The sequence below is a fragment of the Scomber scombrus genome, chromosome 22, assembly GCF_963691925.1.
Source record: "Scomber scombrus chromosome 22, fScoSco1.1, whole genome shotgun sequence".
NCBI classification, from domain to species: Eukaryota; Metazoa; Chordata; class Actinopteri; order Scombriformes; family Scombridae; genus Scomber; species Scomber scombrus.
Window position 1 is genome coordinate 14,356,849 of NC_084991.1, and position 25,517 is coordinate 14,382,365.

The following is a 25,517-nucleotide window of genomic DNA, read 5'->3' on the forward strand; positions in this document are numbered from 1 at the left end:
CTACCTTTCAGCAAAGGCTACCTGGTGCTGGTGTAACATGACTGCAAAATGTACACACACACACACACACACACACACACACACACACACACACACACACACACACACACACACACACACACGCACACGCACACACACGCACACGCACACACACAGACACACACACGCATAGGCTGCTGCTGTGCCAACCAATCTGTAGTGTGGCTGCAGTGAAGTGACCATGGCAGTGTCAAGATGAGAGGTATATCCCCAATGGTGGAAACATGAATCATGATGTTACGGGGGAGATTAGGACAAAAAAAAAATATAGGACTGCCTGTTTTATTTTTAACTTTACAACAGGTGATTAAACTGAGGTGATAGATCAAATTTTCAATAAGTTCAAATGGAAGGGGAGTGTTACAATTTAAGCAGAGCCTTTTTGATAATTTTTTTTTTTTGGGGGGGGGGAACCTACAACCAGGCAGCAGTTTCCCCACATTTATCACTGATGATAATCATGCAAAAATCAGCTTGTGATTTAAAATGGAAATAATTTCAATTAAACACAAATCTTCCTCCACAATATCATCACCTAACAATGAATCTGCAATTTTCTTTTATTATGCGCAACTAATAATGATAATAATATGCTGTCTGACTCTCACTTTAAGCTCTTTGAAGTCTGGATAAAATACAAAATTTCTGAATGAACCTAACATTCTCTTGCAATTGATTCTGAATGGCGAAATGATGAAATACACAGTCATGTGTCCTGCAGTGACAAGCTGCTGTTTTCTGGCATGCATACCCACAGGAGTCCACTTGTGATCATTTCAGTGGAGAAGTGAAAGCGGGTCTGCAGCAGAAGTAGCTTTCTCCAGACCTTTATAAATATTTTAATGTTCAAAGCACATTGTTCTGAGCTTTTTTCAAAATCAGAGAAGTAACTTACGTCCAGTGATGACAAAGACCTTCAGTCCTGCTTCTGGGTGTATCACCACCAATACCACCATCATCATAATCATCATCATCATGATTTATTTTCCATAATACAACACTTCTGTCGGGCCATCAAAACAAAGAGTGAGTGAGTTTAATTCTGAGGACATGCTGAGAGGAACAGTTGGTGGACCGATGATTCATTCATTCTGCTGGGGCTTCTCCTTGTATGTCTGAGCTGGACCAACCATCTGTCCAACATTGCATGCTATGCCAAAGGCCCTTTCATATTTTCTTTGCATGACACTGCACTACCCATGCCCAAACTGCCAAAACCTACATTTGTAATGAGGGCGTACAATGATGTTCGAGAACTGACGTGATGCTCACTCTTGCAAAGTGACTGACCTACAATCTGACTGGTTGAAAAACAATAGCTTTACCAGAATCAATGTTTTCAAGCAAAGAATATAGTAATATGTCAAGACCCTCCACTGAAATGCACTGTGCTTTTTAAGCTGTTGGATAAGATGTTTTTGGATGAGAAGGACCAATTTGGCAAGGTATTTGTTGACTGAATGAGAATTATTTAACAGTAAAGTGGGAAGCCAATGAGGGTAATGTCTGGAAAATGTGATTGATTGATTCCATTATTGACAAAATTACGCATTTTGATCACGAACTCCACCTATAAAGAGTTTTATTTTCCATGTAAGCAGATGTCACTATGAGTAAATCCGGTTCTCCATTCAGTGACATTAACTGAGTTCCTCCTCAGCAGTGTGCCACAAGCTCTTGATGCAATGCAGCATATCTTGCTGACTAACTCAGGTGAGAGTGGTGGAGGTGGGCAGCTGTCAGCTGCTTCTCTCCATGCACTATGGTCCTCTAAAGCTTGTCCTCACTTATTAAGCCTTGGTTGCCTGGTAACAGCAAAATGATCATGATTTTCCCAGCAAGATGATAAATTGTTAGTATTTTGCCAGAAGAATGACTGTATCACATGATCATGCTTCCCTAGTCATTCGATACAGTCACGTTTTTTAATTTATGAAATCGTAGGTTGTAAGATTTACATTTGTGTTATGGGCTTCATGTTATCATCTTTAGACTTCAGTATATTGTTTTACAGTATGTTATTTACATAAATTGTATAATCTTTCTTAGTCTAGTTTTTATATTTATTTTTTTTTACACATTTTGTTCTTATTTGACTGTACTGTTCAAATAAAGCTATTATTTTGGTGCTTCCAAAGTTGACTTGAGTATATAAGTTACATTTAATCATGAAGTGTTATATTTTATTAATTGAGAGACTTGTACAGCACACATAGAAATATTGCATCACAAAGTGGAAAAGACAAAGAGTGAAGCCTCCAGTAGGAACTGCTCATTATCATGTGTTGTCAGGCATAGAGTTGGACAGCGTCAGTGGTGTGATGTTATGCTGCCACTCAGTGGCCAAAAGGCGGCTCTTCCATTACAGTCCATGGCAGCATTTTACGTCTTGCATAATTACAAACCTATTTATGTAAGATCATGTTGTGACGCACTATCTTCACATGGATGAAAACCAAATTAAAGGAAAATTAAGTAACCTATTACATACTACTACTGATTATTATTATAATCATCATTATTATTATCATTATTATTAGATGATTTACACAGTTTAATACATTTAAGCAGACGTAAAAAAGTTGTAAATATGGACTTGTACTTAAATATGTATGAATACATAATTAAAAAGGCAATATTACTGTTATAACACAACACATGCATATGTACAATGTTGATTGAAATAGTATGAATATACAGCAGTGCTTCATTCATTCAGTCGGCTTTACGTTAAACTAGGCTGCACGCTGCGTCACTCGAAACTACTTTTATCAACTTTTCATTCTTTTGAATGAAAAGTTGCATCGACCACTTAAACTTATTTATGCCACTAGACGTAACAACAACTTCCTGTCCCAAAAAAGAAAGGCAATGCATGTTAAAATAAAGAGAGGAGGACTTGTAATACCGAGTGCGTCAGTGCTACTAGCCCCACACACGCACACGCACATGCACACACGCGTGAGCCCCGACCTCTCGGCTCATGCCAGGCTTCATGTGCTTATCCGGGTCCTTTTATGTTATAACAAGTCAGTGGTGCCTTAAAAGATGGCAAAGACATCATTTATATGTATTTTTTTAAATACCTTACATGTTTTCACCCACTATTAAATATATGCACACACTATATGAGAAAAATATGTTTTAACATTTTTAATATTATATAATAATAACATTGCAGTCTTTTCATAGAAATAATGATTGGATAAATTGCAAATTAGCTTGATAGTTATTAGATGTTATTACACCTAGTATGTTCTCCAAACATGTGAACTACCTCGGCTGTTTTTAGGGCAAGAGAAAGCACGCTGTAGAAACGTGACCACGCCGAGCCCCGCGAGCACCTCCACCGACCAATCCAGGAGTGCGCAGCAGTGTACGTCGCACTGTGGGCGGATTTACCAAAGGCTTGTAGGTGCGGCGAGGAGACTGACTAGTACCATTGAGGAGGAAAAATTGTGTCACACAGCCGCTAAAAACAACAGCTCAGTAACGCAGGAGACAATTCCCACGGACAAAGAGGAGACGTTTTTATGACAGCTAAGTGTTCATCTATGTTGATTTAGGAAGAAGAATTTAACTAAATCGCGGTTGTAAATTGTGTTTACATAACCAGTTTTTTCCCGGTCTTCGCAGACGGGGAGTAGGCTAGTGTCTTGTTGAGGTTAAATAAAACAAATTCAAGCCAGTTTATGCATACGCTATTTGTCATTCCTTAATTTACCCGTGTAAGGTGCGTTTATAGCTAATTGTTGTGTTTTTTTACGCATTATTTCAAGACTCAGAAAAACAAGTTATACAACACAAGCTGAGCGATCATTCGGTAGCGACCCAGGTCCTAAAGCCCGCCGGTTTGCCTGTCACATTGCCTCAGAGCGCACAAATGGTTCAGCATCCATCAGTCTCTGAATTCTTCGACATAATGGAAAAGATTCTTCTAGAACAAGGTTAATCTAGAAAAAGTTGGACTGTTTCACCGTAATTTAAGTGTCGTATGCTCAAACAGCATACACACTTTTTTTTTATCTTGTTGGATTTTTGCAAGTGGGCTTGTTCGCTTCGTTTTTTGTTTTTTTCTTCTCCTTTGGAAACACTTGTCAGTGAGTCGGAATAAGAGCGGCGCAAGCACAGCAAAGACTGCTAATATCATTCACACACAAAAAGGACAAATAAAAAGAAAAGGACGCGTCCAGTCGAGTAATGGTCATTAATACGATCCACTGGTTCAGGAAGGGCTTGCGGCTCCACGACAACCCGTCTCTCAAGGAATCTCTGCTGGGAGCGGACACTGTCCGCTGTGTCTACATCCTCGACCCCTGGTTTGCAGGATCTTCCAACGTAGGGATCAACAGGTGGAGGTAAGGAAAGCAGCGACCCCCCAGCATACATACACAAAAACACATGCACATACACATGCATGCACAGATGTAGGGCAGCACCATTCATGCATACATACATACATACACATACCTGCAGACTGTAATTCCTGCACACTTGAATGTACTAAAGCTTTGGCACTTATCCTCCTTCCTACCATCACAAATATAATTACATTTATATAAATATCAGCACGTATAAAAAGGTGTGGTAAAAAATACAAGATATTATATTACATTATGCGACTTATTGGCATGTGTCCACTGGGATTTTACGCATTTCACGTCAAAATTAGCTTTTTTTTTTGCTTGTTTGAATTGATCAACCGATTAGTTGATGGACACATCTAAAATTAAGATGCATTTTTATTGATCCCCATTGGGAGAAATTAAAATTGACTCAGCAGTACAGTTAAACTAAGTAGCAGCATAAGAGTGAAAGTGATAAAATAAATAAAATAAGAAACTATATACAGTGAACAATCAATGTGTAAATAAATCTGCAACATATAAATGTGCAATATGCAGAAGTTCCTGAGATTATATTTACATGTGTGCAATGTTACTGGGATTTACATAGTTACATTACATTACATAAGGACAGCACCAGTCTTTTTTAAGTGGGAGTCGGAGGTACTGGGAGCCAAAAATACCTAACTTTTGCTGGTTCAAGTTTCTTAAATGAGATAAATGTGCCACTTCTCTGTGTTGTGTATAATAGCAAACTGAATAATCTAAGTTTTTGGGCAAAACAGACAATTTTTAAGATGTCAGTGGGCTCTGGGAAATTCTGATAGAATTTTTGACAATTTTGTGACATTTTGTAGACAAAACGATTCATCAAAAGTAACTGGCAGAGAATAGGAATCAATATTTACTATCATAATCCTGATTTCTGATCATTTCCATTATGTTTTTGTTCGGTATTTAACTTCAGCTGCAATGATTAGTCGATTAATCAGGAAAAATGTCAAATAATATCTGGTTCCAGCTCTTCTAATATGATAATTTGCTGTTTTACTTTGGACAGACAAATCACTGTGTGCTTTGAGAAACTATGAATGGCATTTTTCACCATTTTAAACATTTTACAGACCAATAAATTGATGAAATGAGAAGATAATTGCAGTTTAATCGACAATGAAAATAATCATTAGTTACAGCGCTGATTTGAGCTACTATGTCTGTGATGCTTCCTGGTTCAGAGAAGACAGATGTCTGAAAAAAACTAATTGATGACAAATTTATCACAAAACCAGCCACTGTTTCAAGTGTGTGTTGTTTCTTAAAGGAGTTGACTGCAACTTATGTCAAAGGAAAAATAGATGTAAGAGCCTCGTCAAACAGGTTGTTGTTGGCATTTGTTATACAACAGGGGCTTTTCTTTTTTAAGTTGTAGACTGTCACACTTGTAAGCTTAGTTTTGTTATTGTCACAGAGGAATGCGCAGAAAGATGGATACGTAACACTGATATACATGCCTGGATTTTTATGTTTGTGTTGATAACCTTACACACTGCAAGCAAAGTCTGATATCACACCTTCCAAGCGCCACATGTGGATATATTGCAGGGTCGGCGGGTAAAATAGTCAGGTAATAAAATAACTGCTGTGATAGCTTAGATGAAACAAGTCGCCATATTTGTTTTTTTATTCACATGTAAACAGTGTCACGAAACTGTAGGGGCGCCTGAGGTGATCTGAGGTGAAGGAGTGCAAGTGTCTCAAATGCTCGAAGCTTCGCAGGATTTTTTATCATATTGGACATCAGGTACTCAACTCTGCTAAACAGTATGTATGACCTAAAAAGGCAATTTATAATATGCTTGGCTTGCATATTTTTTCATCTACCAGTCTCTTTGTCAGGTGATTCAAAAGGTTAATTACGGTCACTGTTACATCTGGAGATGTAGAGGTACATAAAACTGTAATTATCTCACAGTAGTCATCATTAAATGAGATATCAAAAACAGGGGAAACATCAATTATATCTGCATAGACGTAAAATGTGTTATATAACTTCATTCGGTAACATTTCAAGTTGCTAAACAGTGTTTTGGTGTGTTGATCTTCGCCTCAGCGCTCAACTGTAATTATAGCCAAACTGGGTTACAGTCTACATGCTGATGCTTTCATCTTTATAAAAAGGTTTATCATAACACAAAACCGTCGCAGCAGCACTTCCCAAACTCTTTGACGTTAAGGATCCGCGGCTCGTTACAGTTTAGACCACAGTCGCCCGCTGTGACCTGTTTTAGTAAACTGTGAAAGTGTAAATGACATCATTATTTATTCCCCCTGGCCGGTATTTGAAACCTGGCTTTTTTCAACGTCCTGAGCGGGTCATGTTTGAAAAATACAGTCCTGAATAGACATCTCAGACTTCAGTCCAGACATACTTAGACTTCTATGTTAGCCAGAGTGGAGAGTGATTATTTAACAAGCTTTGTTTTTAAATCCATTTGTATTCCACGTAATGGAGAGTTGTCAGTTCTTTAGTTGGAACTGCTTGGTCTGAAACCAAAACAAGAGAAAACGGATGCTAAAAGTGAAAACTAGTTTGTTCTTCTATTGCAAAAAAAAAAGAGATGAATGGAAAAGAAATCACACTGTTGTCAGACTTTGACCTGAATCCATGTTTTATTGGTGAAGAGGAAAATGAAAATGCTTTACATAACTGACTTTTCCTGAACTCCAGACAGTCTGCAACTGTGCTTGTATGTGTGTGAGTGCAAGACAGGAAAAATCTGGTTGAGTCTGGTGACACACTGAAGTATATGAAGCTTTATCATGTGATACAGATAAGAGCGAGGACCGTTTTAAAAGTTAGCAGTCAGGGTTAACCTTCAGTGTTATGTGGAAAGTTTTCCCCAGTCAAAACAACTACCATCATGTTTTCTTCTTTTGTTTTGTTTTAACCCAGATTGACCTTTGCATTCATTCATTACAACCCTACAAATATGTGCCAAAGCCTGCTTCGATCTTGTTTGGCACATTCATTCAACTGCTGCTCTTAATGAATGAAAAAGCTCCTCAGGTTTAAAGTACATTAGGTCTCTCTCTCTCTCTCTCTCTCTCTCTCTCTCTCTCTCTCTCTCTCTCTCTCTCTCTCTCTCTCTCTCTCTCTCTCTCTCTCTCTCTGGGATGTTTTTATTTCCTTTCCTGCTGTGTTCAGTCTGGTTTCCATTGCGGTCCCATGCCGTCACTGGGAGACTAAAGCAGCAGCAGCAAAAGCATGCCTGTTATGGACGGAGCATCCATGTTATGATTCCACAGTTATGTAACAGCTGCCTGGAGTGATGCAGAGCTCACACGTAGAGCACGAAGTATGTCCTGATTCAATCTCTTTTATTTAATTTTTTCATGCGCATAGGCAGGTACAAGAAATAAAACCTTTTATCTCTGAAAACTGAAGGATTTCACAAGAGGACAAGGTATTTAGAAGATCAAAATCTCTATTTTTTTCTTCTTTTTTTAAGTCAAGACTAAACTATCCTGTTAAAGTAAATGTTAAATTTAAAATATCTATGTGCACTGCTGTTTTTTTTTGTTTTTTTTTTGTTTTTTTTTGTTTAAGATGTTTGGTGTTACAAATGCAGATTTTAAATGAATGCAGAAGTCTTTGGAAGCACTTTTACTGGAGCAAGTTTCTAAACTTTTGATGTACTGAATGTTTCAAACAGTAAATGTGACATATTTGCTTTTGCCTATCTGCTTTTGCATGAAGTAATAATGAGCCATGGTTGAGATTTAAAGACATAGGCTCTGTTTCATTGCTAGAACTGGATTCAAACTGTAGTGAAATAACGATAACTCTTGCACTTTGCTGTCTCTGATTTCGTATCGCAGGTAGCTTAACTCACTATAGTCTGCAGCGTCTGTATTAAGCTCTCGTTCCTGCTTCTTTTCTTATTATTTGAATAGCTCGTGAAGGCGTGAGCATTGAACAGTCCTGTCCTTGAGATCCAAGTTTGCATTGCTAGATGACATAACCAATAACTTTCCGTTCCCCCGACACGATCCCGCATGGCAAAAGTAGGTCAGTGTGTTAGTAGTGAACCTTCCAACCTCCATGTGTTTTTGACCTACTTCTGCTGCAGCGAGAGACCCCAACTATCTCTTCTGAGCAGCGCAACCGTTAGCACTAATCCTTACAAATCCATCTGATATCCATTTTATTATCTTTAAACGTCTTTATGTTTTAAACTGACTGTTCAAACTGTTTGTTTGAGTCATGCTGGGTGGCCCGTGATTATGAAAGACCTTTTTCTCAAGTGACAGATATTCATGTGGATGTAATTACTGTGGAGTTACATAACAAAAAAAAAAGTTGTTTATAACTAGTAAGAGGAAAGTAGGGGTGCTAATGTCAGAGGACAGTTGGAGTGGACATTACGGTTTGGTGCATGTTGTCGTAAGAAGAATATTGTCCATGACCCAAACAATTACTGTCAAAATAGTTTAATTATCCACTTGCTCTGAAGTGAGGAACTATAATTGTAGAGCGCGAGTTCCACCTGGGACGTTTTAACAGCGCACCACTTAACTGTCCGAAATCACTCCCTTATTCACTCATTCACTACTCCCTTTATGATAATAGACAGTAAATAGTTCACTCAGTAATTAGCAGCAAATCAAGATTTTGGACGCTATCTAATCGTTGTCATTTTGTGTTGTCACCATCAGCTGTAGAGTCGCATGATCGTACTTTTAACATCTTTAAAATGTGGAGTATTGCATTGTGGGATTGTTAGCAGAAAATAGTGGAAACGCCATGGACGCTACTTTTTTCGTAGAGATTTTCATGAATATATTTACACACTCAGCACTCAGACCCTGTCACAATTACTACTTTTGTTTTACTATTTTGTCTCAGAAATAATTGCGATAAACGATATCAGTTTATACGACTGATATAATATAATATTATAATAATGCAGGGGGGGGCAGTGGGGGGTTTGATTGGAGAGTAGGCGCTACACTTCTGTAAAAACACAGACTGCCATTATGAGCTGGGAGTTATTTACCTTGTAATTCCATATAAGCGGCGCCGCTCGCTTCTGCAGTCTGCACGTGCACAGTGAGGAATGGAGGCAACTACTCACTTAGCCAATGTGACATGAATAGCCTTTTGGCTGCTGATGTGAAGTGTGGCAATACTGAGGTAAAAAAAAGATCGATATATAGACATGATAAGTAGACATAAGTCGATAACGGACATTACTCAGACACATGTACACACACAAATAAAATGGTGGAGGGTAAACTTAGAGCACTGTATAGTAAATCGTGAGTGATTTCGGCCACAGCCACGGTATTATGCCAGCCAGCTTAACTAAGGTAGCCTGGTTACCCTGTAGTGTCGCTGCCTTAATGACAAATGAGAGACCCATCTTCGTGGTCTCCCCCGTCTCCTCTCTGTGACCGTTTTTTAAACTCCTCCTTTTAAAACCACTCAGAACAAACGATAAACACATCTGATTTCTGATGTGGTGAGACGGCACGTCATAAAAACCAAAGAGACAAAAGTAGTTAAAAAATTATGCAAGTTAAAGTAGTGGTTTGGTCCCTGATGTGTTATTATATATGACATGTTACTGGAGATGGAGCTAGTTTCAACTAGTTTTTATACAGTTTTATACAGATAGAAATCATCATTAAAAAGCTGTTAGTAGTTGTCCTGACTCCTTGCAAGAAAAAGAAAGGTTTAGATGGTCCTTAAATGTTATTTTCTGCCTTTTTTTTTATCTGCTTTTATCTTGGGTGACCCCAAAACATGACTTTAATGTAGTGTTACTCTCCCAGAATATAGAAATAATAGAAAACAGACACAGATGAGTTTTTATGTGCGTTTTAATATAACCTTGCCCTGTCTAAACTCCCCAGATGGATATAAATTAAGCCCCCAGCTTTTCTTTAGGAGTCAGTTGGTCTGAGTCTGTCTTTGCAACGTCACAGTGAGCTGAGGGGTCAGGCGGGCAGGTGGCCAGCAGTGCGAGTCACCCCAGTCTCAATCCTTCAGATAAATCTGGGCTGAAATGTGAGAGACCTGCTCAGTGGTCATCAGATAAGACTGTAGTTGTAAATAGCTTCCAGATGTGAATATGTAACTGAGAGCAGAGCAGGGCGTTTTCTGGAAAAAAAAGCAGCCATACTGAAGTTACAATTTAAAAAAAAAAAAAGAAAAAAGCAATCAACTTCCCTTATGTATAAAATAAGAAATCACTACTTAAGCTCCTCTACAAAGCAGTTCGCATGCAACAGCGACAAACTACAGCTCTGCGATATTTACCATATTATTATGAATCAACTTTCGGTAGAGTCATATCTAGTGCTGGTGATTCATTTCCATTGATTCATTAAACGTTTATTCTATAAAACAAAAGAAAACTGGGAAAAAATGTCTTGTTTTGTCTGATCAAGACTCAAAAGTAAAAATATTCAATATACAAACATTTTAGGAAAATTCGCAAATTTGAGAAACTGGAGCCATTAAATATTTGGCATTTTTGCTTAAAAATAGACTTAAACTGTCAAAATTGCAGCTCTGATTGTAATTATAGCATCTTGTAATACAGCTATGTTTCCCAATTTTGATTGAATCAAGCACATTATAATTAAAAACTCACATGCATCGATAATGTCATACATACACATTCACATACATATCATTGCAATGAATGAGTTAGTTTGAATATTTTAGTGATTCCTTCTACATTCACTGTATTGTGCTTTATATATCTATCTATATTAGAAAATATGAAAATTAGCCCAAGTTGTAGCAGACTCAGATTTTGTCCCACTCACTTCTGTCGCCTCTGATATTCCTCTAAGCTTAGGTTTGGGATCACAGAGGAGCTTGATGTTACATACGGCATGTAGACATAATTGTTTAGAAGTTCGCATTTTTGTCGCGTTACTTGGTGAGTTGTGGCATAAAAAAAGTTTGTTGTACAGTTTTCTTTCTGTCCCGACATTTAGATTCGACATGTGATTTACTATCGTAGCACATTTTCTAGTCTAAATTGTGCTCGACTGAATGTTGATGTACTCTTATATCTGTTGCCCAAAAAACAATCAGAATCTGAAAGTCTTCACATCTGTCAAAATGTGTAAAAGCCAGATTTTTTTGTGTGTAACTATGACTTATAAAAGATGGCGGGTGATAAGTTGAAGGCAGGTTTAAGCTTCATCATTTATCAACTGAAACATCTACATTATGGTAATTAACAAGAGAGAGATGAAAAGTATTTTAGCCTAACTGTCAGTAAAAAAGCACAGCAGCACCCACCTGGCTTTCACATCATTGTAAGACATTATTAGACCTGAATGATACAGGAAGCTTCCACCTACGAGTTTTGGGTAGCTATGGCAACGGCAACGGGAAGCAACACATTACCACCGCTCTGTCTGCACATGTGTGTGTGTGTGTGGGTGTGTTTCTGACCACATTGGTGTGTTTACAGTTTGTATTTATAACTTTTTGGGAAACTAAGGAACAGAAGTGCAGTTCAAATGATAGAATTGAGAAACACATTTATTACTTTGTTAAAAAAAAAAAGCTTCTGTTTGGTGAGTTTGTGTTGATTAAGCTAAGATGGATCCAGGTTTGTTGACTCATTCACTGTCTGCATGATTTAGTCTTAGGCATGAGCTCAAGGTCTTTCTTTTACAAATAAATGATGCAACACTGTCTGTTCCGTCAGAAGGCACACCGATAAGAACTAAAGTTACGCATAGGCTTTATAAATTAACAGAAAATTCAATAAGAGAAAGACAGCGTTGGAAAGTATGTGAGAGAAATATAAAATAAAAGACTGAAAAGAATTAGCTTATCTATTGCCTGAGCATCGTAAGCTGGTCACACTTGTTTATTTGTGCAAAGCGGAGGTTCAATTGAGCCACGTCAGGATTAGCGGGAAGAAAATTGATGCCCTGAAGGAAAATCCTTTAATTTTCACTTTGTAGCACTGCTGGTTTGATTCCTCTAAAACTCCACACAATTAATGAGGGTGGGATGTTGTCGGCATTCATAAATTTGTCCTTAGGAATAATTATCATATGAAATGAGCAAAGTCGCATCAGGAGATATCATTCAGAATTTACATAACGGGACATTTGAACGCTTCAGACAAGGACGGCATCAGCTTAGATTAATTCGCACTTTTTTTGTAATAGATCATGAATTTTATTCTAACAACAGAGATGTGGTTACAGGCCTAAGTTATAAAGAGCCCATGTATACTTTGTGCTAAAAATCAAGTATATAACACACAAAACTACATGCAGAAAGTATTTCATCATGTGTGGAACTATGTATTTGAAGATGAGCCAATCATTGTCTAGCCTATAATACTGTGTGTCTAATTACAATTGGCTTAATTACACAAGTCTTGCTACCTTCAAATACTTATCTCCCATAAAATAATGAATAGATAGGCGATAAGCGCCCTTCTCCTGCACATTCTTGCTGGAGGACCTGTTGCCACGGCAGATACTTACACATCAGACTGAACGGAGATGATATTTGAATAAAAACATGTTGCTAATAAGCTTTCTTTAAAGTTGGAAGAAGTCATCTCAGGATTAAGTTATATGTGGCAATAGACGCCATCTTTCTCAGCTCAGCTACCTGTTGCACCAGTAGAGACTGACATCTAGTGGCGCCTGCTGTGCACTACAATACAGCAAGAGGAGCATCTGTTTTCATGACAGTATTGATATACCTTCGGAATTTTTAAATACCTATAATGTTATTTAAACTTAAGGACTTGAAAGCTCTTGAAGAGGATTGGGAAAATGTATACAATAAACTGATGGGATCACTATTTCCCAAAACCTTAAAGTAAAACTTAATATGTCTTGTTTTGTCCTGAACCAATAGTCCACAGCCCGAAGATATTCAGTTAACTATCATAGAGGACTAAAATAAACAAGAAAATATTCACATTTGAGTAGCTGGAATCATTGTTCAATCATGTTCATAAGAAATTATTTAGTTTTAAAAAATAGGCAATTCATTTTCTATGAATTGCAAAAGTACAAATGCTAAAGCAGTTACGTTTTCGAGCCCACATCTACAGTTTTGGTGTAGTCTTTATGGTTACAAAAAAGAATAAATAAAATAAATAACAATAAAAATAAAACTGTTTCTCATGCACTGTTTAATAAGAGTGTTCCAGTTGCTTTTACCCATTTCTTTTGTTAAATAGTCATCCAGAGTATGTAGGTCCCACTTTATTCTGCCTGTGGCATTGTTACCTAACTAACAGTGACACATTCACCAGAAATACGCTCATTCACCATCATTAAAGGTGGCCGTTTGTCCTCCTCTCTTTGTGACATTAACCTTGTCAGTTTAATTGTAGGCATTGTTGAGCCTTCAGGTTTGTTGGCAGACACATTTTTCTACCTGAGAGGTCTTTTAATAAAACACTCACTTCTCTTTTCATTTCTCAGCGAGTTGCAATGAATACAGATGCACTCAAGGCTTGTAGAGTGCTCTTTTATACTCTTAAATACCCCTACTGATGTAACCTGAGTATTTTCACTTGTTGTTCATGAAGTGGCATGCTGAAGTTAAGAGTCATTGTCTAGTAGTGATGCACAAATTAGGATTTGTTTTTTTAAATATACCCCTTATGAAAGCTAATCTATATTGTTTGAGAGAAAACAATTACTCCTTTTTTACCTGTTCATCTGGTACCACAGCGAAAGCAGCTGAATAAATGTCAGGAACAAAGTTACTGAAGGTTACAGGTGAACACAGCTGGAGCAAAGAAATATATAGCGAGTTTCTTTTACCACAAATGTAACAAGACACGAATAGCTCTTGTTTTTGACTAAAGTTTTCAGCAAAAGTTAGAAATGCTGCAGACTTCACTTCCTGTTGAGTTTATGAGCACAGCGCCACTCGGCCATTGACACCCATATAGTGGTAGGAGGTGTAATTACATGTTGCCTTCATGTGCTCATCGTATATTCCAGGTTTACCCGGAATCTGTATTTTTGACGGTTTTGAAAGTATTACCATCACATTTAAGAAGCTGGAACTATATAATGTTTTGTCATTTTTGCTGAATGATTTAAATGATTCATCAATTATCAAAACAATTGCTGATTATTTTTTTGTCTATTGATTAATTACTGAATCTCCAATCCTTTGTATCAGCACCTTGTTGTGAACACTAATATTTTATTTCAAAATTTGATTCTCAAAGTAGGTCGTTGTTTATTAGATTTTGCTGCACCGTGATGCATACATTTGGTAATGAATTAGCTAATTGGATTGAAACTAGAGCTTTACCTTACTGCAGTACAACCTTAAAATAATCACTCCTCTTGCATATGCAACCAAAAATTACAGGGAACAACTTTGAAAACTTGAACTTCCCACCAACTTCTTGTTTAAAATGATGTTGCTTTGACCTGCTTTAATACCTTTTAGATTCAGTGACATTGTAACACGCTTCCATATATTTGTTAAAATCAATGTGTTGACCACTCTTTATTTCTCTCATTCTCAAGGTTCTTACTGCAGAGTCTTGAAGACTTGGACTCCAGCCTGCGTAAGCTCAACTCTCGACTGTTTGTGATTCGAGGCCAACCAACTGATGTCTTTCCCAGACTTTTCAAGGTGACATTTTTATCTGATTTAATCACTAAACTACAAAATCAATCAGGGTGCTTTAAAACGTGGCGTGTAAACCCCAAATATTCTGTTCTCTAGCTCACTTGACCTTTTTGTTTTCTCTGTTCTCCAGGAATGGAATATTTCTCGTCTGTCTTATGAGTATGACTCTGAGCCCTTTGGGAAAGAACGAGATGCAGCTATTAAGAAACTGGCCTCAGAGGCTGGAGTGGAGGTGACAGTTCGCATCTCCCACACACTCTATGACCTGGACAAGTGAGTTATCTCTCTTTTTTAAAGTGTAGTAAGTTTGTAAAAACTGTTGCCATATTGAACATCTGTACATCTATTATGACTCTTGACCATTTTGATGTCACTCCACCCATCCAGGATCATAGAGTTGAATGGGGGTCAGTCCCCACTTACCTATAAGCGGTTCCAAACCCTCATCAGCCGTATGGACGCAGTGGAGGTCCCTGCAGAGTCCATCACAGCTGACATCATGGGGAAATGCACTACGCCGCTGTCAGAGGACCACGATGACAAGTTTGGGGTTCCCTCCCTAGAGGAGCTGGGTAAGTGAAGTCAGAGAGATATGAACGATAAGATCATATGATCACGTGTGCTGCAGAGTGAAATTGAAAAATAGAGGCTGAATATTAATGTTCTCTTTTACTGATTTCCTTGCAGGTTTTGATACGGAAGGTTTGTCATCAGCTGTGTGGCCAGGGGGAGAGACAGAAGCCCTCACACGACTAGAGAGGCATTTGGAGAGGAAGGTCAGTCAAATCGCATATAACATGGATTAAAATAAAACGATTTTACAAATATTTAAATCAAGGTTTTAGATTGGAGCTTTCCAGTATGATAACCTTGATTGAAACCTTGTCAATTGTTATGTCTTAACAACATGCTCTCATGCATCTCATTCTGTATCTGATCAGGCGTGGGTGGCCAACTTTGAGCGTCCCAGAATGAACGCCAATTCGCTTCTCGCCAGCCCAACAGGCCTCAGCCCGTACTTGCGCTTCGGCTGCCTCTCCTGTCGGCTCTTCTACTTCAAACTCACCGATCTCTACAGGAAGGTAAGTCTTGGAAGGGTCTCGTACAAACTAAAAACCAGCTCAACTGATGAATGTGTGTGTAGCTCAAAGCAGATTCCACTTTTTCTGATGTAGTGATCAATACTTTGAATGCCTGAGACCATAACATGTGCCATTTCTCCAACCCCACAAGGTGAAGAAGAACAGTTCTCCTCCTCTCTCACTCTACGGTCAGCTACTGTGGCGAGAGTTCTTCTACACGGCAGCCACCAACAACCCTTGCTTCGACAAGATGGAGAGTAACCCAATCTGCGTTCAGATTCCCTGGGATCGCAACCCAGAGGCGCTAGCCAAGTGGGCAGAAGGCCGGACGGGCTTTCCCTGGATCGACGCCATCATGACCCAGCTGAGGACGGAAGGCTGGATCCACCACCTGGCAAGACACGCGGTGGCTTGTTTCCTGACCAGAGGAGACCTCTGGATCAGCTGGGAGGAGGGCATGAAGGTAGACAATATGGATATTGATTTTTTATTCTCGTCAGTTCTTATTGACTTTACATATTGGCACCTTGAATTCACATTTCTATCAGAATCAACCACACACAGGACGTGATGTTAACCTATCCCTTGTGCCAATAGGTAGTGAGCACTAACATGAGATTCACCTAGTTTTTAGGAGTGGCAGACAGTTGACAGATGGGGGTTCTCAAGATTATTAGGATTCTGGCTTCCCGCTCTGTTCTGTTTTCTTGATCGCTTGATGTTAACTCGGTGATGGGTCAAGGGTCCTTCTGCTTCTTTCAGCTGCCTCTGACACTGATCTGATGGCCTGCTGCAGTACCTGTCCATGGATTCTTAGCTATTTTAACAGCCTTGTGGTATAAGTAGCCACAAATCCTCTGCTTCCCACTTGAACTTGATATACTTTGGTATTTCAGTCCTTCCACGGGACTGTGACCGCTATGGTCTAAGTATTCTTCAGTGAAGGGCACCACAGTGCCAAATGCAGCCTAAGCTTGGTGGAAGTAATCTCAGGTGAAAAGATTAGCCACTGACTGATATCCACCAGCATCTTCCAGTCGCGGTCGACGCATAGGTCTCCTGTTTCTGGCTTGGTGGTACAACATTTGGGTCTTTTCAGTCTTTCTTGGACGAATGAATGTTGTTGCCTTTAGGGGATTGGTTGCTCTTGGGATTAAGGACTTGGGTCACCCTCTGCTTGTTCAAAAGGGCTGATGCAAGACTTTTGAGGGCCTGTTGTAGCATCCTTGCGTGAGGCTGGTCTCACAACCTGTCACGACGTGTAAAGTTTGAGAGTTGCTGGAGTTGGGTAGAAGGCACAGACTTGCCCCATGATGTATCTCTGCCTCAGGGCAGATGTAGCTTGCTGTGCTGCCTCAGATGGCTTCCTTTTCCACCTTGTTAATGTCATCTTGAGTCTTTATTAGGGCACTTGTATTCCTCCGTTAGACTATTGAGAGATTGTTCAAGGACCCCTCTGCTGTAGAGGCTGATTCATACATTTTCACATTTAGTTTTGTTTGATCAGAATGAAAAACACTGAGTCCAACCATGTTTCTCAGCTAACGAGCCATGTTGTGTTTTTGTGTCTTCAGGTGTTCGAGGAGCTGCTGCTGGATGCAGACTGGAGTGTCAATGCCGGCAGCTGGATGTGGCTCTCCTGCAGCTCTTTCTTCCAGCAGTTCTTCCACTGCTACTGCCCCGTGGGTTTCGGCCGACGCACAGACCCAAACGGAGATTACATAAGGTTTGTTATATCTGCTTAAATCCTATGTTGTGGTATTCAAATATTCTCACACTACTCAGACTTAAAATTAGTTTTTGTGTAATTACATTTGCACTTTTGAAGGCAGCCTCATCTATTCAGTGACAGTAAAAACTCAGATATACAGTATTTGGCATTGAAATCAAAGACTAATGTAATTGAACAACTGTATGTCTAGTTGTGCCAAGGAAGTACATTTGTTATGTCTCGATGACATGGCTTGACTCTATCACACAAATCAGTATTGGCTAGCTCCACCAAAGTTGATGTAGAAGGTGTTTTTGTTTTTCATAAATTACACCACCCTACATGCTCACTAAACCTCCATTTCTTTCCTCAGGCGCTACCTGCCCATTCTGAGGGGGTTTCCAGCAAAGTATATTTATGATCCTTGGAACGCTCCGGAGAGTGTGCAAAAGGCAGCCAAATGTATTATCGGAGTGCATTACCCGAAGCCCATGGTGAACCACGCAGAGTCCAGTCGACTCAACATCGAGCGAATGAAACAGATCTATCAGCAGCTATCCTGCTACAGAGGCCTTGGTAAGGACATAACACTAGTTACTGGACTACATTCTCATCTTTTATATTAATATGAAACAGGATCATCAAGGATCATTTATTTTAAAGTAATACATAGAGTAGATAATGAAGGTACCCAGACTTTCCTGCCAATGGTAAAATACCAGTACTTGTTCAGTTGATGGGCAGTTAATAAAGGGGAGAAAACAACATAAATGGGAAAAATTGACCAACATATTTTTATTTAAGTGTTTTTAAAAAACCTTGGGTTAGTCTAGCTCAAGTGGAGTTAAAATATCTATAATTTAGCTTTATTACTCATCGGGTCACTTAAAGTGGTAAAAAAAATCCCCACAAATACTAGCAGATAACTCTTCTATCTTCTGTATTTTGCACAAGATGGAGACTTTTTTTATGCTCAATGTTTGTTGTCTGTGTCCGCAGGCCTTTTGGCTACAGTTCCGTCCAACTCAAATGGTAATGGACACAACGAGGCGTCTTCAGATGTGATGGGATTCACTGGTGAGGCATCACATCATGCCGCGGCACCTTCTGGCAAGTAGCACAAGACCGACATTTCTCTCAGTTCAAACTTCTGAGCTGTTCATAACTTCCTCTGTAGCTGCTGGCAGTGAAGTTGACTAACATTTATTTGTTTTGTTTTTTTCCCCAGGCTATCAGATGCAGGTTCACTCCCAGGGAGACTGGCAAAGCGGCGTCATGATGTACCTGCAGGGTGATTCACAAACCAGCATCGGCACACACCAGCAGGGTGGGGACCCTCAGCTATTACATATTTAATTTGTCTGTCTCATTTGTCTGAACACATTACCCGTTTGTTCCAGTGCCTTATGCTCACTTTAAACTCTTTATTTCACATTAGTTTTCCTACATTTTCTTTTCTTTTGTTTGTTTTTTTTATTTTGTATTATATAAAGCACTTACTGTTATTTGCTATGTATGAAAGGTCCTTTACAAACAAAAGACTGATTGATATCTTTGTTATCTCCAATGCTTTCTATGCTAATCTTTGTTTTTTGCTTGAATTCCAGGTTATGCAGGCACCAGTACCAGTATGATGCATTACACTCAAGGCAGCCAACAGATTCCTGGGATTCAAAAAGGTGAATATTAATGTGCTGTAAGACTGAGAAAAGGGTCAATAATTTACATTTTCTCATAGCTGAGGACAAGCTCTCCAGTCTATCAATACCTTTATCCTTAGCTGCATTAGTCTCTGAGATGGTTAAACTGTGACTTCAGGGCCTTTTTCTACACAGCTTTTAACAGCTTGTTGTCTTTTCAGGGCTCGAACACCACAGCACTATCCACACATTCGGCAAACGGCACATTGAGGACTCTGGAAACGGCAAAGGCTCAAAGGTCCAGAGACACTAGACCAGTAGAAAGGTGAGCTGGGAACATTTTATCCTTTATCCTTTTATCCTATATGTTTAACTTATTATTAATGTATGTATTCAAATACTCATTCGTGAGTATGCCACCCTGCCACTACACATATTATTTATGTGACAAATATAATCTTTAACTTCTACGTAGTTTCTTATGTGGCCATTATAAATACAGAACTTTTACATAAACTAAACACTTTCCAGGGTCATTTCAAAATTGCTCTTTAGGAAAAATATATAGAGGTTTTTCTATTCTATTTCATTTTTTCTCTTAAAGCATTAGTTCAGCATTTTGGTAAATTAGCTTATTTTCTATCTTGTGGAGAATGATATCAAGCAAATAAAAATATTTCCCAAAATATCAAAATATTCCTCTAAATGGCTGCATTTACATATAGGTGACTTACTGAATATAATGTTTCCTTTTCTCCAATTATCTCTTCCTCAATTAACTTAGCATTTATTAGGAGTAAGGAGTGAATTACAGCTAAAACATGTTCATTATCAATATCTCACTGGTCTTTTTTTTCTCTCTTCCCATCACAGGTGCCTCTGCGGACACGCTGACCGTCACATTGTGTACACAGCTGACATAAAAAAGGACGCTAAGATTTGCGTTTTTTGTCGCAGCACTACACTGATAAATGAACACTCACCTTCAAGAGGAGCCCGTCCTTAAACACACTCACGTTTCTGAAGTAATTGGACTGTATATTATTATTTGGACTGCACAGCTCAGCCGGTGCTGACATCCCAGCAGAGTTACAGCACTTGAGAGGCTGTTACACTGTGCTTATCTATTGGTTAATATTGCCGGGACTGAAATCTTTGTGTATATAATGAATTTGCTCATTTCAGCTCACATACAACTTGTAAATATTTGGATATTGTATGTGTGTATTCTCTTTGTGTAGCCATAGACCCATTGATATAAAGTATTTTTGATATGAGAAATCATTGTGGATGAATCTTTCTTTTATGGAAAATTTTCAATAAAAATGAGAGCATTTATAGACTGTCCATTCCATAAAAAAAGGTGAGAAACCTTTTATCTCTTCGAATACAACTGCCTGTCTTCTCATTTATTCTTCATCTCCCTCCCAGTTTTCACCCTTTTGAGCCATCCAGTGTATCTATCGAGAGAGGTGTTCTGATCATCTCCTTCACTCTATCTCAGTCCTAGTTGGCTCATTTTATTCCTATACCGTGGAGGCAATATCAGTTTGATGTTGCTGTCTAGTTATTGCCCTTTGTCAATGTTTATTGAGAAAAGGTGAAAGGAATTACGGTATCCATATCATCGGTGTCCCCACTGTATAATCCCCAATAAATGTACCACTGGAACGAACTGCTTCACTTGTTTCTCAGTCCTTCTCAATGCTTGTTTTGATTAAAACTTGGTTAAATATACAAAATGTTTTCAGTCTATTCTTTGGAGCTCAAGTGTTGAAGCCTGAAACACAACTGAATGTAACCTAGATTGTGATTATGATTAACAAAACAGTTATCAAATTAGCCCATTGTTAGATTGTACACATAGTTTGTGTTAAATATTCACTCACTTAGAAGAAATGCAGCTTCTTATCGTCGATCAATAAAACTAAAAAACATAAAACTTTGACATTTATTGCTCATTTGACATGTTCAGTTACCTCAATCAGTTTTAACTACAGTTGTAAATCTCAGTAGTAACATACCAGAATGACAGGCATGGGTTTGCACTCGTCTATGTAGACTACTACATCAATTAAAATACATTCTTTGACATACTTGTCATATAAAATACTTGTTTTTCTTTTCCAACACTGAATGAACATTTTAAAGCAGTCACATCTTTATATATAGTGTTTTAAGAGTAGTAAAGTTGTTATCAATACAACAAGTATTGCTGGAGGTTTGTTATTTCAGATCGCCTCCTTTCTTCACACACCTTGCACAAAAGTGAAGATATAAATCTCTTTGCGAAATCAGCATCAAACAATCACACAACTCCCCCCCCCAACCCCTCCACACACACACACACAAACCCTCCACATGGAAGAATATTGCAACATATCAACCATCTGAAATTCACTCCTCAGCAGATCTGAGGGGAGCTACAGGGTTGAAGAGCGGCCGTTGCGCCCTGAGGTGTAGCTTGCTGTAGCTCATCTCAAAGTCCTTCTTGGTTCCCACAATAACGTCCAGGCTGCCACCACGCACATCATACCCGTAGGAGGCCAGCTTCTGGATCCGGTAAAGCACAATCTGCGTGGTGAGCTCCAGGACGTTTGGAGATTCTTTCACCTGCCCCATGCTCACTCCCGCATCCATCAGCCCCTGGAAGCGGCCGATCAAGGTGGGCAAGGAGTAGTACAAAACAGCTGGACAAAGGATCACAATTTGCTTGAGTTCACCCTTGGAGCAGTCAAAAGCTTCTTCAATATAGGCCAGCGCTTGGTGCATAGATTCAGGCTGCAGCTCTGCAATGGAGGCCCTGAGGCTGGAGACAAGGCTGAGGAGCTCCTCTGTGGTGAAGCCCTGCTCCCTCAGGAAACCCAGACTGTCCCTCCATGCCTCCGCAGGCCGCATCAGGATGTACGGATTCTGGCTGAGAAGCTTCTGCAGCCAGATGCGCAGGTTGCCCTCGTCCCCGCCCAAGTCCAAGTAGGTCTCTCTCAGTGTGTGGATAACCTCCTGGTTCCTCTCAACAGGCCGACTGAAACTCTGCGGGGCGCTGGCCATCAGCTTTCCGATGATCCGCTTGCTGAGGCGCAGGCTCTGGAGGTAAAGGATGTTGGCCTGCTGGTTACTATGGTGAGTTAATGTGAAGAAGGAGGCGGGAAACTTCTCAATGATGCTCATCAGCTCTCGCTTGTTGGGGCACACAGACACCCAGAGTTCTCTCTGAGCGGATGCGTCCTGTGGCCGGCACAGGACAGCCTCAGGGTGAGTTTCCAGGATGCGGGCAATTACTGTCGGGTCTGCACCCATGTCCCTCAATAGATCAGCCGTTTCAGACACATACGCAGTGCCTTCAGACAGAACCCAGCCCTTGAACTTGCGTACCTTTCTGATATCTACAGACAGTCCATAGAGGGAGTCCACTGTGTGCTGGTTCTCCAGTCTTTTGCTAGGAGAAGTGACTGTGGAGGCAGAGGCAGACTGTGGGAGAAAGACCCTCATCCTCTGGCAGTAGGTGCACAGTGAGGCAGTGGTGACACGAAGCATGTTGATGACTACAGTGGATCTGTGTGAAGAATAAAGCATATTGATTAATACAATGAACTCAACAAACCAGTGGCACTCTTTCCATAAGCATAACATAGCTCTAATTTGAAGTTTTAAATAACTGAGATAATAGTTTACATTAAAAAAAGCATAACACAATCTATATGCTCAATGCTGAAAGCAAGAATGTGTTCTAAGTTTTAACTTTAAGGTACAAGTAAAAAACATAGAAAATGTGTCATTTTGTCATTGCAGATTGATCTGTTTGCAGAACTATTGAGAAAAAGCAAATCTGAAGATTTACAGCTATACATTACATATCAAGTTACACTTACAGGTTTTTAAGAGCCATAAAGCTAAGGTTTATGATTTCTAACACTGAAGAGGAATTTAAAATTACAGCATGGCTTAAATGCTTTAACTGTAGGCTCAGGACCCACATACTGCCATTCTACTGTTTCACCAAATACTTTGTTTTGTTAGTCATGCAAGATATATTAGGATTAGTTGCACTCACCAAGCTTTCAAAGACAAGTTCAAATAAATAAAGCTCTCAGTTAGCTGATATTGCAAAGCATGAATCAACAGTTCAGATAGTTAGGAAGTTTTTTTTTGTTTTAGAGCACAGCAGCTGTCCTGTAGAACACTGTGTACTGACTGCTATTCTACATGAGACGTGGTTATGTATTGTGTTGCATTGTGTAACAGCGCTCGCCTTCACTACATACTAAAAAGAGATAAACATTCAAATTAAATGTAATGATGGCTACACAACACAAAAAGCATGTTTCATTTGTATTAAATTAAAAGTAGTGAAATTACCAGTTTTCAAGCTCTGTTTTCACCCAAAGGACTCCGCTTTCCACACCCACCACCTTTCATAACATTAGAGGAGCTTGTGGGCGGAGTTGAACACATGAAAAAAATGTGACTTGGTCACGTCTGGATGGTAACCCTATATTTGCGAATTATTTCGTGATTTTACGTATTTTTCACCGAAACGTATACCTAATTCTAATTCAATAATTTTATACCTAAAGACTATCAGATCTTAACCACAGCGCAATTACATAAATTATATATTTTTTTATAATTTTCTTTATTCTTTTTTTTTATTTTTATTTTTTACAATTACTACAAATCTCGCGAGAGTTTCGCAAATCCAGGGTTCCCTTATAGACGCAACCGTGATTATGATGCAAGCCACAGTCCCGCCTCCATGCTTGATTTTAAAATTATACTAGTGTAGTGTTAATGCTGAAATCATTCACACTTTTGTCTTCTGTACGTTTTTGCAAGCTTACTTACTTAAATAAATTCATCCAAAAATCACATTTTTAAACCTCAGGGAAGTTACAGAGGTACACAGAAAAGACAGGTTTTTCAGGTCTGTCTTAAAACAACAGTCGGGTATGTCCATATGCACAGTGAAAGAGGTTTTCCTTGCTGTAATCTTCTGTTCATACAAGATCTCCTTCAAATGTGCTTTCAAAGTAAGTGATAGAGACCAAAATCCACTTTTAAACGTTTGCATGAAGCTAGGCTATATGACACGTCAGCAGTCTAAGTTATTTACATTAGAGGATATCTGCTACTGTATATTTACAGTCTTTTTAGCATCAAATTCCCTCTTTGTGTTTCCTCAGTGTTTCTCTCTTGAGCTGTGGTGGAAGTATAAAAATAGAGACTTTGGCATTAAAAAGATTGTAACGTAACATATATCTACTTGATGGGTTATTTGGACAGCTGAAGCTATTATCTTCAGATCAACTTTTAAATACTTTTAACACAGAAGGAGGACTGTGGATTATGTCCTCCATCACTAACACTGTAGCCTAAGTGCAGTATAAGGGATCTTCTAATGTCAGCAAGAAAAACATGTTTCATTTACTGTACATTTGGGTACCTGTCCAGTTAATTAAAACGTATCAACAGATATAATTCAATATCTGGATACAATTGGTGCTTTTTTTGCATACAAATTCCAAATTAGGTGCAATATAGAAATAAGTAGCCTAATAAAAGATAATAATACAAATTTGAATACATTAACAACACAAACTAAATATTTTTGGTCTGCATGAATTAATTTCCATCAAAAAAACATTTATATGAAGGATAACGCCAGTGATTTGGTACAGCACTTAAATAAAGCTAGGATTAAAAAAAAAAAAAAAAAAAGACCCCACATTGTCTATGGGCAAACTGGGCCCGCCACTCGGCCCATGGATTTTACATTGTGATGACATCACTAATTTTAAAATAGGATTAGGTTAGGGTTTTTTCCGGTTCGAGGATAATAGAAAGAGTCATTAACCTAGTCCTGCTGAGGTGTTACACACGTACACACTAGCGCTGCTAACGCTAGCGTGTTGCTGATATTCAGACACCAGGTAACTGAGTTAAGGTGAGTCACACACTGTCACAACATAATGTTTAGGACTTTTCCACTGAAAAATAAGCTTGGCCTCTAACTAAATGTTCGTATTTTGTTCACCT

The 25,517-nt window shown here is 38.9% G+C and overlaps 2 protein-coding genes across 2 annotated transcripts; one reads left to right on the forward strand and one right to left on the reverse strand.

Annotated features, from left to right (window-relative positions):
- The first annotated feature begins 3,492 nt into the window (after positions 1-3,492).
- Positions 3,493-21,165, forward strand: cry1a (cryptochrome circadian regulator 1a). The gene is made up of 14 exons (XM_062443419.1): positions 3,493-4,397; positions 14,943-15,051; positions 15,179-15,321; positions 15,436-15,620; positions 15,736-15,824; positions 15,990-16,130; positions 16,282-16,593; positions 17,705-17,856; positions 18,215-18,417; positions 18,841-18,951; positions 19,070-19,168; positions 19,449-19,520; positions 19,703-19,806; positions 20,355-21,165. The coding sequence occupies exons 1-13, from the start codon at positions 4,240-4,242 to the stop codon at positions 19,792-19,794; spliced, it is 1,866 nt and encodes a 621-aa protein (XP_062299403.1). The 5' UTR covers positions 3,493-4,239; the 3' UTR covers positions 19,795-19,806; positions 20,355-21,165.
- Positions 21,166-21,438: 273 nt separating this feature from the next.
- LOC134004600 (transcription termination factor 2, mitochondrial-like) lies at positions 21,439-23,900 on the reverse strand. Its single transcript, XM_062443934.1, has 2 exons — positions 23,841-23,900; positions 21,439-23,037 (listed from the first exon to the last, which is right to left on the reverse strand). Exon 2 carries the CDS (start codon positions 23,016-23,018, stop codon positions 21,879-21,881), a length of 1,140 nt encoding a protein of 379 aa, XP_062299918.1. The 5' UTR covers positions 23,019-23,037; positions 23,841-23,900; the 3' UTR covers positions 21,439-21,878.
- Between the last annotated feature and the right edge of the window lie 1,617 nt (positions 23,901-25,517).

Excerpts from the sequence above, each read along its gene's own strand:
- LOC134004600 (XM_062443934.1), bottom strand. The coding sequence starts at position 23,018 with ATGCTTCGTGTCACCACTGCCTCACTGTGCACCTACTGCCAGAGGATG.
- cry1a (XM_062443419.1), top strand. The coding sequence starts at position 4,240 with ATGGTCATTAATACGATCCACTGGTTCAGGAAGGGCTTGCGGCTCCAC. Across the intron at positions 15,322-15,435 it reads ACACTCTATGACCTGGACAA|GATCATAGAGTTGAATGGGG; the intron begins GTGAGTTATCTC and ends CCACCCATCCAG. Across the intron at positions 18,418-18,840 it reads ATCCTGCTACAGAGGCCTTG|GCCTTTTGGCTACAGTTCCG; the intron begins GTAAGGACATAA and ends CTGTGTCCGCAG.